The sequence below is a fragment of the Peromyscus eremicus genome, chromosome 9 (genome assembly GCF_949786415.1).
Source record: "Peromyscus eremicus chromosome 9, PerEre_H2_v1, whole genome shotgun sequence".
Taxonomy (NCBI): Eukaryota; Metazoa; Chordata; class Mammalia; order Rodentia; family Cricetidae; genus Peromyscus; species Peromyscus eremicus.
In genome coordinates, this window is record NC_081425.1 from 43,721,264 (window position 1) to 43,736,518 (window position 15,255).

At 39.6% G+C, this 15,255-nt stretch overlaps 1 protein-coding gene across 3 annotated transcripts in view; it reads left to right on the forward strand.

The window, feature by feature from the left end:
* Akap11 (A-kinase anchoring protein 11) overlaps window positions 1-15,255 on the forward strand; it is a 45,371-nt gene that overhangs the window by 15,253 nt on the left and 14,863 nt on the right. For all 3 annotated transcript variants that reach the window (XM_059273294.1, XM_059273295.1, XM_059273296.1), the window contains exons 3-7: window positions 1,015-1,131; window positions 6,264-6,311; window positions 8,051-8,185; window positions 9,675-9,939; window positions 10,465-14,935. In XM_059273294.1, coding sequence (XP_059129277.1) covers window positions 1,015-1,131; window positions 6,264-6,311; window positions 8,051-8,185; window positions 9,675-9,939; window positions 10,465-14,935 — 5,036 coding nt within the window. The remainder of the gene's footprint in view (window positions 1-1,014; window positions 1,132-6,263; window positions 6,312-8,050; window positions 8,186-9,674; window positions 9,940-10,464; window positions 14,936-15,255) is intronic.

Below are 15,255 nucleotides of genomic sequence, written 5' to 3' on the forward strand. Positions count from 1 at the left end.
CATTGCTACTTGGGGGTCATTGCTTCCAAGCCCCTTCAGTGGAAAAGGTAGTATATGTATATATATTTAAAGAAATTTGGGCTCTTAGTGATAGGTGAGATTGAAATTTAACATTACGTACTTTTTTCTTGAATTCTTGAATAGTATTATCTTTTAGATTATAGATTTGTATTTCATGAATTTTTTTATAGTTAGCAACTGTTTGTTGACTTCATGTAAAATGTGAGGAGATAAAGTGAATGGAATATAGTTTCCACGATTTGGTTCAGTAGGTAGAAAAGATAAACATGAATATTATAATCATAATATGCTATGACATAGGTCAAATGACCTTAATCTGCAAACAGTACAGGAGAAGAGTAGACTAAGGGATGGGAAAATCTTCAGTCTTGGCATGGATAGGGTTTCTGTGGACAGGACTGCTGAGTAAGTTCCCACAGACTAGAGGAGCAGGTTACATACCAGCAGAGGAATAACGGCGGCAGGGGGAATTGAGTGTTGCCTTTCGGTCTGACTGTAGTGTTCATTATTTCCTCCGTGTCCTCTTCCTTCCTCAGGTCCTCTGCATTTGTGACAACTGCCTTTCACAGACTTGGAATCTTTTCCCTTGTTTTCATCATAGAGCTGCCTTAAGACCTCTGGAAAAATCTTATTTTTAGCTACTGTCTTTTTTCTTTGTCTCTCAAGGGAAGAATCATGGATGCTAATGTGCTATTTTCTATCTCCTATATCATCTCACTTATTATATGAGTTGTTTTGTTCTGCTAGTGACTTGGAAATAAGATAGGCAATTTGTTAATTTTAGTGTAAGGTAAGTGTAAGTAAATCTGGAGCGTAAGGCCTGTATGGTCTTTGAGTAACTTGACTTTTTTCTTAGCTGAACTGAGTCCAGCAAATAATGTAAAAAAAGTGCCAAATGAATTAATTGGAGAATAAGTAGCTATGTAAAACTCAGTGTCTGTAAGCTCTTTTACATGTCTTAGAATTCACGTGTCTGATTTGTTTATTCCCCAGAGCTTCAGTGAAGATGTGTTCCAGTCTGTCAAGTCTTTATTGCAGAGTGAGAAGGAGCTATGCAGTGTATCAGGAGGAGACTGTTTAAACCAGGATGAACACTCCCATTTAACTGAGGTTTGACGTGTGACTTTTGAACCTTTCCTAGTCAAGCACACTGTGTTCTCATGCACCTTTGTAGGACTGCAGATTTAAAAAAAATCAGTACATAGTACTAATATAGGTATTGGAAGACAGTTGGTTTCTTTGAGGGTGTGACCTGATAGGTTGACCATGCTCCAATGCAAGCCTCATACTGGAGAGTATTTGCAACACAAATTGGACCTGATTTTTTTTTTTTTAAAGAGAACACAAGGTTGGGTGGGTAGGGGAGTTGTGGTGAATCTGGGATAAGTTGAGGAGGGTGAATAAGATCAAAATACATTGTGTGAAATTCTTAAATAATTAATAAAAATGTTATTTAAAAAGAAATGCATGTTTTAAATTGTAACTAACATCATTGGCTGACTATTATCAGCCTGTTTGTAAGTGCACAAGTGTTACTGGCCTCTCATTGGCCAGGTAGAGCTAATTCAATGGCTGCTACTTTAATACTAAGTTTCTTTTATCCTGAAACATGAAAAAATATACTTATTTCATGTGGTCCCTTTTTAATTTCTTTTCTTAACTATTTTATTGTTTTGTTTTAAAGTTTAAAGTGGTGGTAAGTTTGTCTTTGGGATTAAGATACTTACCACTTGAGAATGTGAGATATATATATATATATATATATAGATATAGATATAGATATATATATATCTCCAATGTTTTCATCTCTGTTTGAATTTATTGTTATTAAAAGGGCTGATATTCTTTAAATGTGTACCATCATCACATGCATATTACAAATTAAGAAATGTGGTATTGAGGCTAAGAGTATAGCTTAGGGGTAGATAGATCATTTGCCTAGCTTGTGCAAAGCCTAGATTTAGTACCCCAGATCAGAAAAAAAAGTGATATTAGGTCTTCACAGCCTAAAATTGGTGCTCAGATTTGAAATGAGGTGGTTTTTTTTTGTTTTTGTTTTTTCTTTATTAAGAAGTTTTCTACTCACTCCACATACTATCCACAGATTCCCCCCTCTTCCCTCCTCCCACCCTCTAGCCTCTTTCCCAAGCCACCCCTCATCCCCCAAATCGAGGTCTCCCATGGGGAGTCAGCAGAGCCCAGCACACTGAGCCTAGGCAGGTCCCAGCCCCTTCCCACTGCACCAAGGCTGTGCAAGGTGTCACACCACAGGTACCGGGTTCCAGAAGCCTGCCCATAGACCTGGGACCGATCCCGATCCCCCTGCCTGGGTGCCCCCAAAACAGTTCAAGCCAAACAACCATCTTCCATATCCAGAGGGCTTAGTCCGGTCCCATGGGGACTCCACAGCCACCAATCCACAGTTCATGGGCTTCCACTAGTGTGCTGGTCATCTCTGCACGTCCTCCCATCATGATCTCGATGACCCCCGCCTTCAGAATCCCTCCTCTCTCTCATCAATTGGATTCCCGGAGCTCAGCCTGGTGCCTGGCCATCAGTCACTGGACAAAGGCTCTATGACGACAGCTAGGTTATTTGCTAGGCTGGTCACCAGAGAGGACTGGTCCAGGCACCCTCTGGACTACTGCCAGCAGACCAAGGTTGAGTCAACCTTGTAGATTCCTGACAGCCTCCCCAGCACCCTCCCTCTTCCTATTCCCATGATGTCCTCATCTATCATGGTATCTTTCTCCCTGCCCTCCGACTTTGTCCCTGTTCCAGCTTGACCCTCCCATTTCCCTATGTTCTCATCCCCCACTCCTCACCCTCTGCCACGCCCCCACACCCAGTCCATTCATGTAGATCTCATCCACTTCTCCTTCACAGAGCCATCCGTGTGTCTTTCCTAGGGTCTTTCCCTGTTAGCTAGCCTCTCTGGAGTTGTGGGTTGTAGTCTGGCCATCCCTTCCCTCACATTTAGTATCCACTTAGGAGTGAGTACATACTATGTTTGTCCTTCTGAGTCTGGGTTACCTCACTCAAGATGATATTTTCTAGTTCCATCCATTTGCCTGCAAATTTCATGATATCATTATTTTTTAATGCTGAGTAGTACTCCATTGTGTATATGTGCCATATTTTCTTTATCCATTCTTCAGTTGAGGGGCATCTAGGTTGTTTCCAGGTTCTTGCTATTACGAATAATGCTGATATGAACATAGTTGAGCATGTGTCCTTGTGGTAAGATTGAGCATTCCTTGGGTATATGCCCAAGAGTGGTATAACTGGGTCTTGAGGAAGACTTATTCTCAATTCTCTGAGAAACCGCCATACTGATTTCCAGAGTGGCTGTACAAGTTTGCATTCCCACCAACAATGGAGGAGTGTTCCCCTTGTTCCACATCCTCTCCAACATAAGCTGTCTTCAGTGTTTTTGATCTTAGCCATTCTGACAGGTGTAAGATGGTATCTCAGAGTTGTTTTGATTTGCATTTCCCTGATAACTAAGGATGTTGACAATTCCTTAAATGCCTTTCAGCCATTTGAGATTCTTCTGTTGAGAATTCTCTGTTAAGCTCTGTAGCCCATTTTTTAATTGGATCGTTCAGTATTTTGATGTCTAGCTTTTTGAGTTCTTTATATATTTTGGAGATCAGCCCTCTGTCAGATATAGGGTTGGTGAAGATCTTTTCCCATTCTGTAGGCTGTCATTTGGTCTTATTGACCATGTCCTTTGCTCCACAAAAACTTCTCAGTTTCAGGAGGTCCCATTTATTAATTGTCACTCTGAGTGTCTGTGCTACTGGTGTTATATTTAGGAAGTGGTCTCCTGTGCCAGTTCGTTCCAGACTACTTTCTACTTTCTCTTCTATCAAGTTCAGTGTAACTGGATTTATGTTGAAGCCTTTGATCCACTTGGACTTGAGTTTTGTGCATGGCGGCAGATATGGATCCATTTGCAATCTAATCCACAGCCTAAAAATTGGTGCTCAGACTTTTGCAATGAGGGTTTTTTGTTGTTGTTGTTGTTGTTTGTTTGTTTTTTGGTTTTTTTCAAGATAGGGTTTCTTTGTGTAAGAGTCCTGGAACTTACTTTGTAAATCAGGCTGGCCTTGAGCTCAGAGATCTGGAGTGCTGGGATTAAAGGCGTGCGCCAGTACTGCCTGGCTGAAATGAGTTTTGTTTTCTTACTTGGTAGTGGGAGGTTCCTATTTCTGAGGGATTCTTTACCTGATGTCATTCCCTAGAAAGAGGAATGAACCTGTTAGGTGAGGAGTGTTCTGTCACCTGACTCTCCCCACTTATGGACTGGCTAATTGTGGCACTTTATTTATCTTCCTTGCCTCGCTCTTTCACTTTATTTAAGTAGGTCAGAGCCCTCTTAATCCACTCAGTTGTTGCCATGTGTGAGAAGTCTCTGGTGCCCTCCCACCCTCAGTTTTGAAGCCCTTATTCCCTGGTTGTTCCCATGCCCATGTTCCCAGCCTGTTCCTTCATGAGTCTTTCTTGTCACCCAGAAGTAGACTGACTCCCTTGGTATCTCCAGAACTCAGTGACAGCTGTTTTTCTCTTTTGTGTTCAGCAAGGAAACTTGAAAGAAGAGATTTCTGTCCCACTTTAGGGTATGGATATCTCAAATACCTGAGTTTTTGTTTTTTTTCCTTTTCCCAGTGTACTGGTTTATTTTAAGGCAAATATTTCTGAGTCTCAAATACTGTTGCAGCTTGGCAGTGGCTGACTTAAAAATTTGTTGTTGTTGTTTAAGTTTTCTTACAGGTATATATTATATATCACATCTGTTCCCCTATACCCTAATACTCACACCTTCTCTCTTTACATTTCTTCTTTTCTGTTAATCCCATTCCTCTAGACAACTTTACTTCTTTCACTTAATAGAAAATTACATGCTTTTATGTGATTGTGTAAAATCTAGGAACATAAGTATCTGTTTGAAAAAAGGAAAGAAATAAGTGCCCATGTTTTAGGGAGGGAAGCTATATTGCCTGCAAATGTTATGAGAGATAGGCTTCTACAGGTTAACAGTTTGCCAGATCTCTAGAGGGTGCCTAACACTCCATTGAATTAGTAGCTATAATTAATTAAAGTACCAGGATAATTTTAGATTCTGATTAGCTTCTGAGTTATCAGAAAGGAATCAGGGTCTTCAGTGTAGTCTTATATTTTAACCATCCCACTTTCCCCCAGTTTGTTTATTGCTATTATTTAAATATTTTGTGTTTCTAGACACAGCACTTACTTGGTAGATAATTCACTATTTTTTTTTTCCAAAAGGAAAGGTGCTAGTATGATGACAAGGACATAAATATAAATTTAAGAAAGAACTTTTCAGTCTATATTCTTTGTAGAAAAATTCGAGTACTGGAAATTTTAAAAAGAAAGTGACTATTGTTTATCCTGTGAGTTAGGAAGAAGAGTACAGAGGACAGAAGTAAGGAAAGTAAGGTCATATGAAAGAAACTTCCAGTTAATCACTGATGACTAGTTTGGTGCAGTGCCTTTCAATTCAGTATTCAATAATTTAAGAATAAGGAAGAAGTTATGGGCATATTACATATTTTTTTATAATTTGTACTTTTTACTTAATAATGTATTTCCTCCCGCCATTAGAGAGGCCATAGAAATTTGAAATCTGTGAACTTGGGTAGGGAGAAGAAGGAGGGTGTTGAGAGAATGTTGGTAGACTCACATCCAGTGAGGAAGGAGCCTGGGATATCTACACAAGGAAGGTCTCTGAGAAGGCTGCTGCAGCAGGAGTGAAGAGGAGGCAGGCCTAGAAGTCTGAGGAAGAGTCCTATCAAGGGGATACAGCTGCAGGAGCCTGAAGCAGTCATGGACAGGGCATGTGCTAGACCTAGAAGGGGGCCATGGGTTTGAATGAAAATGAGGGCAGGCTGCAGGCATCTCCTAACCCGGGGAAACTGGACATGTGGCCTGACAGTGACAAGTACAGTGGTCGTGGAGGGAAGAAGGCATGGCAGTGGGGATGCTGAGCTACGCTTTGAGGGTACAGTTGGTTGAGTTTGCTCGAGGGAAAGGTGGATGAGGGCTAGATGAGGTTCAAGAGCTATAGTGCGGTGGAAACCTTGCTCACTGGAAACACTGCCTGCCCAATGTACTCCGCATGCTTCCTGTGCTTAGTCAACACTCCGAGACAAGACTTTAAAAAGTAAATTACTAGAGATTTCTTTTTCTTTCTTTCATTCTTTCTTTTTTTGATTCAGGTCACATTTCTGGGCTTTAATGAAGAAACAGATGCTGCTCATATACAGGTGTGGTCAATTTATTGAATTCACAAAGACTTCGGGAGACTAAAAAATTTTGGAGACTGAAAAATTTACTTTAATGCTTAAAATTTACAATAATTTAAAGGTATCTTTTAAAGTTAAAAGATGACATTTGAAACTAGGCGTGGTGGTGCATGCCTTTATTTCCAGAACTCAGAAGGCAAAGGCAGGCTGATCTTTGAGTTCAGGGCTAGCCTAGGGCCAGGCTGGTCTGTATAGTGTGTTCCAGGCCAGCCAGGAACTCTACACTCCGTCTCCCCCAAAACAAAAATGACATTTGAGATCAATGTTTTGAATGTGATCTGTACATTTTCACTTTCAACATTTTTATTAAGGATTCTTTTGTTATTTTTGAGATAAGGTCTTGCCATATATCCTTGATCTGGCCTTGAACTTGTAGAAATCCTCCTACTTCAACTTCCCACATGCAGGGATAACAACTGTGTGCTGTCGTGCCTGGCTTTTGACAATAATTCTTGCTATGGAAAGATGCTTTAGGTTTGACTATAAAAATCATTTGTCTGAAAGCTTTAAACCACAGGCTGTTTTCTTGATTCTGTCCATTATCTTTTGTACCATTTGTATATTTTGATAGTTTTCATAATTTGACTTTAGCAGTAAAAGTTCTTGTATTTTTATTGAAATAGAATTAAATATAAAAGATCAAATTTTTAAAGTCTCAGTTTTTACACATTTATAAACTTGTGCACATGCTGATAGCCTGTTTCATTTAGGCATTTATAGAGAGATTGGTACTTGAGGTTGGGGTCAATGAAGGGGAGCTTGACAATTGCGCAGGTCACTGTAAATACAGTTTTTCCTTGTGCTGCTGTAAGAAAACTGGTAACTCTTCATTAGTGCTTCTGGTGAGTATGCCTGCAAACTCTAGACTGTCTGGATTTTCTTAGCTGGAAGGCAATACCTTGGACAAAAGCAACAGATAGGGCACACTCTTCAGAACAGCATACAGTGTATAACAGACTGTGCAAGCCTGGTGCAAGAGTGTCACTGTGAGTTAGAGTCCAGACCAGCCTGAGGAGCTGCAGAGTGCGACTGTCTCAAAATTAGAACAAAAAGTACAGACTTGTAAAGTATTCTGTCGGTCCCCAGGAGCTACAGATGAAGACCACACTTACAAAGCCTCTACTCTCTGTGGGGCAAAGACTTGAGTGATTCTTGAACTGGAAAAAGTAGTTACTTTAAAAAAAAAAAAAAAAAAAAGAGGAAATGAAAAAGAAAGACAGTTTTCCTTTAATTTCCTAAATCTTTGAAGGCTCACTACAAAACCTTCATAAGAAAATGGACTTGTATTTTACAGAGTTAAAACTCTGAAGAAGGGTGTTCAGTAGTTAAGAATTCTTTATGAAAAACTCCATAGTCAAGCCAGAGGATTTGTGGATGACAGCCAGAGGATTTGTGGATGACAGTTGCTAAAAACAGTTGTATGCTAATGGTCGTAGATATGTGAGGTGCCCTGTTAAAACTGATCAGGTAGCTCAGCAGTAATATGCTTGAAAGGCTATAAACCAGTACTAAATAACTTTAGTTTGCTCTATTTTTGAGTTAAAAATGACTATCTGTAGATAAACTGTATATGTGAGCTGTTAGGAATTGGTTTATTGACAAGTTTTATGGTTTTTTTGATATGGACAACATTGTGAACACCTTGACAGTGTTACTCTATAATGCTACTCATTACTGTCACTGTTACTATTTAAAATTAGGATCTAGCTGCAGTTTCACTGGAACTTCCAGACCTTCTGAATTCGCTCCATTTCTGCAGTCTAAGTGAAAATGAAATCATTTGTATGAAGGATATCAGTAAATCGCCAGATGTAAGCAATAGTCCTCTAAATCAGGTAACTGATGGATCATTTCTAATCAGTTTTTTTTTTTAGGTTTTTACTATATTTGCTCAGTAATAGTAAACTTGTAAGTGTTGACGCTTTTCTTGTTATTTTAATTCAGTCTCAAGAAAATGATATTGATAAGTCTAACAGAGCGTTGTCAGCTTTGAAGCATAGAATCATTTTGATCATGGCTTACAAACTAACTTCCCACCTGTGAAGTTCTATCAGTGTTATGCAAGCACACATTAATTTTTTAGTGAAATGTTACTGTTCAGATTTCTTTGTATAGCTGGAGTGATTGCTCCTGCTTTATGGCTATTCCATATTTACATGGGTTTCATGCTGCATGTTCTAGCAAATGGACTTCAATTAACTTTCTGGTTAAAGATTTTCCATGTAAAATGGACAATGATGTTGTTTTCCTAAGACAGTCTTTAGTTCATTAGAAGTATTTTTGATAAAGTGTGGAAGAAAAATGCTTTGCATCTTAGGAAGTATGACATTTAAAATTGTATGACTAGGTTTATTTATTTATTTTTTGGTTTTTCGAGACAGGGTTTCTCTGTGTAGCTTTGCGCCTTTCCTGGGACTCACTTGGTAGCCCAGGCTGGCCTCGAACTCACAGAGATTCGCCTGGCTCTGCCTCCCAAGTGCTGGGATTAAAGGTGTGCGCCACCACCGCCTGGCATGACTAGGTTTATAATTTGGAGGACTTACTCCAGCTATAAAATGCTGCTTTGTTCATCTTGAGATCTAGTTATTAGAATTACACCTTGTTTTTTGGATCATGTGGTTCACTCACATATAACTTGCTTTTTTTGCTGGGACATAAAGGGTGATTAGCTGTTACATTTGGTTTCCCCTTTTTGAAAACAAATCACTTGTCAATGTTTGCATTTAAAAATACAGTGTGCATAGGGAAAACTAATGACTTGTGCTTTTAATCCAAGCTAGAAGTATGACTGGAAGTTTTAATACCAGAGAAATACGTTAAAAGATAAGGATAGTTCTTTTTTGGTAGGAGGGAAGGTGATATGGCTGGGAGCTATAGGACAATAGAATAACAAGTAAAATAGATCCTTGTTCCTATTCTCAAGCATTCACAATGTAGTGGGTGTGTTTGGTAAATGATTGAGAACGACACATTACAAACATATACGGTAATATAGAAAACAATAATTGCCTAAGAGACTAGATTGATAGTAGGTTCTATAACATTTAAGGAGATAAATTGGGAAGAATTTGAATACATGGGAGAAAAAAAGATTGATAAGGAAAAAAGGTTAAAGTGAGATTTAAATAAAAATAAATATTCTTTTGATAACTTCAGGAAAATTAAATACTTAAAATCATTAAACATTATAGAATGAAGGAACCTTTCAGGATGCATGCGTTTCTTGCCTGCCCCTGCCCCCTGGCTTATTTCTTGGCTTCACTTCCAGGTAATGTTTTATATTTAAACTTAAAACTGATTTTATCTCCTTTCATCTCTCCCAAGAGTCATCATTCTGGAATGCTTTGTGTCATGAGAGTGTCACCTACATTACCAGGACTCAGAATTGATTTTATCTTTAGTCTCCTAAGTAAATATGCTGCTGGTATAAGACACACCCTGGACACCCACTTGCATCAGAAGCATCGCCTTGAGACCACTGATGAAGATGATGATGATACGAACCAGTCTGTGTCTTCCATAGAGGATGACTTTGTCACTGCTTTTGAGCAGTTAGAGGAGGAGGAGAGTACAAAGCTGTATAATGATGGTGTGTGCCCTTTACTAGACTTTGTCCTAAAAGATTGAAGTTGAAAGTTCCGTTTTGAAGATTTAAAGGAGACTTAACAGTTGAAATTTGTTTTGAAATTTGATCCAGTTTAAACATTTTAATAATTTTTCTTATTACAGAGGAATAATTTTCCTGGGATATTTAGGTTCATTATTAGGTATATTTTAATTTACTGCTCTTATTGTTTAAGCCTTGTTTAGCTCATAACCTAGTATCTGGAACTTTCTTGTGTTCAAGTGTCAAAACAGTTAGCTGGCAGTCACTAGTAATTTTTCTAACATAAATGGCAACTCACTGAGCTTTCCAAAGGTCATATATTTGAAGATACAGGGCAAAATGGGTTTGTTTTAGTAAAAGGTGCATTTGCTTCTGGGTGTTACTGGGAATGAAATTTCTGTTAAATACCATAGTATAGGAAACGTGATGTAAATATTTTGTATTTAATGTCAGTTTTTTAAAACAAGTTTTCTAGAATAATGTAAGAATTTTATTGTTTTCCCTTAGAAATAAATATTGCTACATTAAGGAGCCGATGTGATGCTGCCTCTCAGACTACTTCTGGTCACCATTTAGAAACCCATGATTTTAAAGTGCTGGTCAGTTATGGACCACAGAAATCATTGGCTAAGCCTTCATCTTCAGTACATGTTCTGGGATGCAAAGAAACATCTGTGAAAACATCGGTTACAACATCAGTTTCAGAGCCCTGGACCCAAAGGAGTCTCTACAGGTCACCCAGTGCTTCAGATAAAGGCAGGGACACACAGGAGATACTCTTTCCTTCTTCTCCTGCCCACTCCTCAGAGTCTGAGTGCTCAAGCCCAAGTCCTGTAATTTTTTTGGATGAAGAGGGATACCAAAAAAGTTTAAAAGCAAAACTTGAGCTGCCCGAAATCCCTGTGACAAAAGATGATGTAGAGGATTCAGACTCGGAAGTGAGTGAGTTTTTTGATAGCTTTGATCAGTTTGATGAACTAGAACAAACTTTAGAGACTTCTTGTCCGTTTGTGAAAGATCCTGGCATAGGGAAGTCATCGCAGAAGATAGGGCACAAACATGAAAAATCTTGCATGAATCCTCAAAAGTTCAAGTTTGAGCGTCCAGCTCTTCCAGCTAATGTTAGAAAGCCAACTCCACGAAAACCTGAATCTCCATATGGTCACCTGTGTGATGCTCCAGATTCCCCTCGTCCAGTGATGGCGTCAGAAGACAGTGGCTTGTTCAGCCCTATTCGAGCCTCTGCTTTTAGTCCCCCTGGAAGCTGTACTCCAGCTGAATGCTTTTGCCAAACAGATATTGGTAGAGATAGGATTAATGAAAATCAGGATCCTATTTATTGCACTTATGAAGATTATGCAAATAATCTGTCATGTGAAGTACTAGGCTCAGTTCTTCATACTCAGTGTGCAAATACAATGTCAGATATTAATAGTATTAAAAGGGGAGAAAATTATACTGTAGCTTTTAAACATGGAAATTCTGATCAAAAAAGTAAATGTGAAAATAAATCTTCAATGATTACAGACAGCGTTCAGAAGTTTGCAGCAGATCTTGTAGGAAAAAGTTTTGGCAGTGCGTTTAAAGACTTACAGAAAGGAGTTTCTTCGTGTACCAATGCATTGTGCCACTTAGCTGTCAAATTGACATCATCTGTTTTTCAGATGGCATTTAATGAACTTAGAAGGCAGTGTGCATTTTCACTGAAAGAACGAGCCATTGGTAGCCTGGCTAGTCTTTTGGTGAGTGAAGCCTTATCAAATGCCTTGAAAGATTTACAGTATGTGAAAAAGCAGATGTTTACAAACACAGTCGCTAGATTTGCTGCGGACCTTGCAGAAGAGCTTGTTTTTGAAGGCATCATGGAAGTGTGTCAGTTTTCATGTCCTCCAACACCTGCATCTCAGCACTGCCCGTCCTTTGACTTTGAAGACAAAGTCGTGAAGTCCTATGCCAAAGATTTGTCTGAATCTGTAATACAAGAAGCATTCATAGAGCTGTCACAGACTGATGTGACCTTCACAACGGAGGCAGCAGCTAATATTTCTATGGGTAATGTCAAGTATGTGAGTGCAGAAAGTGTAGTGCCACCTACACAGACCTGCACATTTTCCTCATCCTTTAGCAGCCAAGCAGTTATGATGACAAAACCAGTGCAGGAGCATAAGAAGGAGTACACAGTGCAGCAGGCCTTGTTTTGTACTTCGGGAATTGTCACTTCCATACCAGTACCCTTGGCAGGCAGTGCCCTTCTCCCCTATCATATTTCATCGACTTTGTATCAGTCCAAGTCTCATCCGTCATCTGAGCATCGTAAAGCAAATGGTGGTTCTACCCCAGAGCACATCACCACAGAGAGCAGGGAAGAGGAAGTGGATTGTCCCAGCAGTACCCTTCTACCTTCAGTACTCAATCCATGTAACCAGTATGACTTCAAACCAACCAACGGTGAAACTGACATACAGAGTCCTTCAGAATTAACTAGTGGCCCTGTGATTATTAGCAACTTTTCTGCAGCAATGGTACATACAATAGTCAATGAAACCTTAGAGTCCATGACAACCTTCAAAGCTACAAAAACTATTGATGCACAGGGAGATTATTTAACTAAAACAAAGGGAAAAGCCTGTCCTCTTTCCCTTTGTGACCAAGCAGCACCACAGCAGAGCAAAGCTAGCAGTAAGGACATGTTTGCTGAGCAGTTATCAAAGTCTATTATTAAACATTCCCTGGATAAAAGCAAATCAATGCTTCCAAATATAGATGACAAAACAGTTAGTAAGGAATGTGTGCCTGTCCTTGGGGAAGAATCACAATTGATCTTGGAGGAATCTCCCAAATTCCTTGACTTTGCAGATCACTTACCTCACTGTTCACTCTTGGTCGGAAAGCATTGTGTTCCAGAATGTAAAGATTCTGTGGGTTTGGGATTTTCTTCAGAGACACTGCCACCTTGTCCAGTGATGACAAGTCAGAAATCTGACTTGAAAGAACTTGTGAAGGATAAACCAGTGAAAAGGCATAATTTGAATAATACTGCACTTGAGCCTTTGTCTTTTGGGCAGGAAAGCTCTTTCCGTCACTCACATGCTTTATCATCTGCAGTGCTTACCTGTGCAGATGGTTTACATGTGGAAGATAAACAGAAAATCAGAGACAAAAATGTGATACCTGATACTCCTCCATCAACTCCTTTAGTACCATCCCAGACTAGTTCTGAATGGGACATCAAAAAGTTAACCAAACAGCTCAAGGGGGAGTTAGCCAAAGAATTTGCACCTGCAACACCACCTTCTACACCTCACAACTCCTCTGTTGGTAGTTTGTCGGAGAACGAACAAAATACTATAGAAAAGGAAGAGTTCATGTTGAAACTCATGCGATCTCTGTCAGAAGAAGTTGAAAGCAGTGAAGGTGAAGAGCACCCCGAAATGGATGTGAAGTCAGAGTACTCGGGGAAGAAAGTTCAGTTTGCAGAAGCATTAGCTACACACATCATTTCTCTTGCAACTGAAATGGCAGCCTCCCATTTAGATCATGAGGTGACTCGAGAAGCCAAGGTTCAAAACCCTCACTTAAATGTGCAGAGTCAAAGAAGTGTGCTGCCTGCTTCTTTAAATCACTCGGAGGAAAACATGCAGACATGCAGCTTTGCAAGTGACATGGCAGCTGATGTCATTGCAGAAGCTGAGAACATTGCAAAAGCTAGATGTTGTATGCTTTTCAGGCAGGAGAGGAACAGTTGTCATGTTGATGCTGGCCGAGATAAAGCAGAAGAGAAGCTGGGTGTGGAGAATGTCACTCATCCAAGAGAAGTAGATCAGTTTGTTCTTTCATTACCAAGTTGTACGCCAGGTCTGACATACAGGTATCCCAGTTGTGAAAGTGTGACAGATGAATATGCAGGTCATGTTATCCAAGTGCTGAAACAGGAAGGGGGCAATGGTGAGCTAATCATGGATCAGTATGCCAGTAGACTGGCCTATCGGTCTGTCAAGTCCGGAGTGCAAGAAGCAGCTAAGACAGTAAAACTGAAGTGCAGTTCAAAAATGTTTCCTTTGCACAACTCTTCTGTGAAAATAAACAAAGAACTGTTGATGTTCTCAAATAAAGAGCGTCACCAGGAAGTAGATAAAAAAAGACAAAGGAAAAGAAGCGGCGGCCATCTTTGCAAATACCAACCATGTGAAAGGACACAGGATCCATGTAGAAATGAACTTTCTGGACTGTACAGTTTTTCAGCCTCTCTTGCTAGCATCATAACAAGAGATGTTAAGAAACAGCTGACAGCACCTACAGTTGATTTGCCACAATCCTCAACAGATTCCTCTCTTTTTGAAAAATCTACATGTTTTGACAGGGGTGAGGATATTGTTGAACCAGAATTTTTGAAGTCTCATCAACCTTTGCAAAACCATGGATTCTGCCAGAATACAGGCAGCTTAAGTGGACATGGGCATGGAGAGAATGCTCAAGCTATAGAACAGTATGCTAGAAAAGTAGTGGATGACACTTTAGAGCTAAGTTTAGGACCTACAGTTTCCCACATTCCAGAGACCACAACATCAGCAGATAGACTGACTTATGCAGAAAAATTGTCACCACTCATGAATGGAGCTTGCAGATACTGTGACCTTAAGGAACTCCATGGTTGTGGCAGAAGTCCCTCTCAGCTCCTTTTAAAGCAGAGTGCATGTGTAAGTGCTAAGCCAGGCTCACATTCAAAACTTAGTAGCATTCATCAGAAATCGAAAATTTTTCATCTTGATGTGCCTCAGATTCATGTTAATCTTGATAAAAGGGCAGTGCTTGCAGAGAAGATAGTTGCTGAAGCTATTGAAAAAGCAGAGAGAGAGCTGAGCAATACCAGTCTGGCAGCTGATAGTGGAATTGGACAAGATGGCATTAGCTTTGCTGAGAGCCTTACCACAGAAATCATGACATCAGCTATGACAAATGCTGAGCATGTTGCTAGCAGGTAGGTTTCAAATTTTCTTTGAGATCTTGTGATAAAATGAAAAGTTAACTTTTCCTCTGTTCATTTGTGTATGGCTTCGTATCCTGTGCATGGTTTTCACATGAAGTATTTGTTTCCCAGTGTCTTTTGAGGGACATGATCATCCATTTACAGGGCTGAATGATGAGAGAGTTAGAGGACACAGAACTAAGAAACAGGTCAAATTAAATAAATGGGTGAATTTTATTCATGAGTTTAGTATATTCACTACTCTTGAGATTAAAGTCTGTTCTGTGCTTGAAGCAGCTTTTTACACATGGCCTTGGACTGTTGTTATTCTT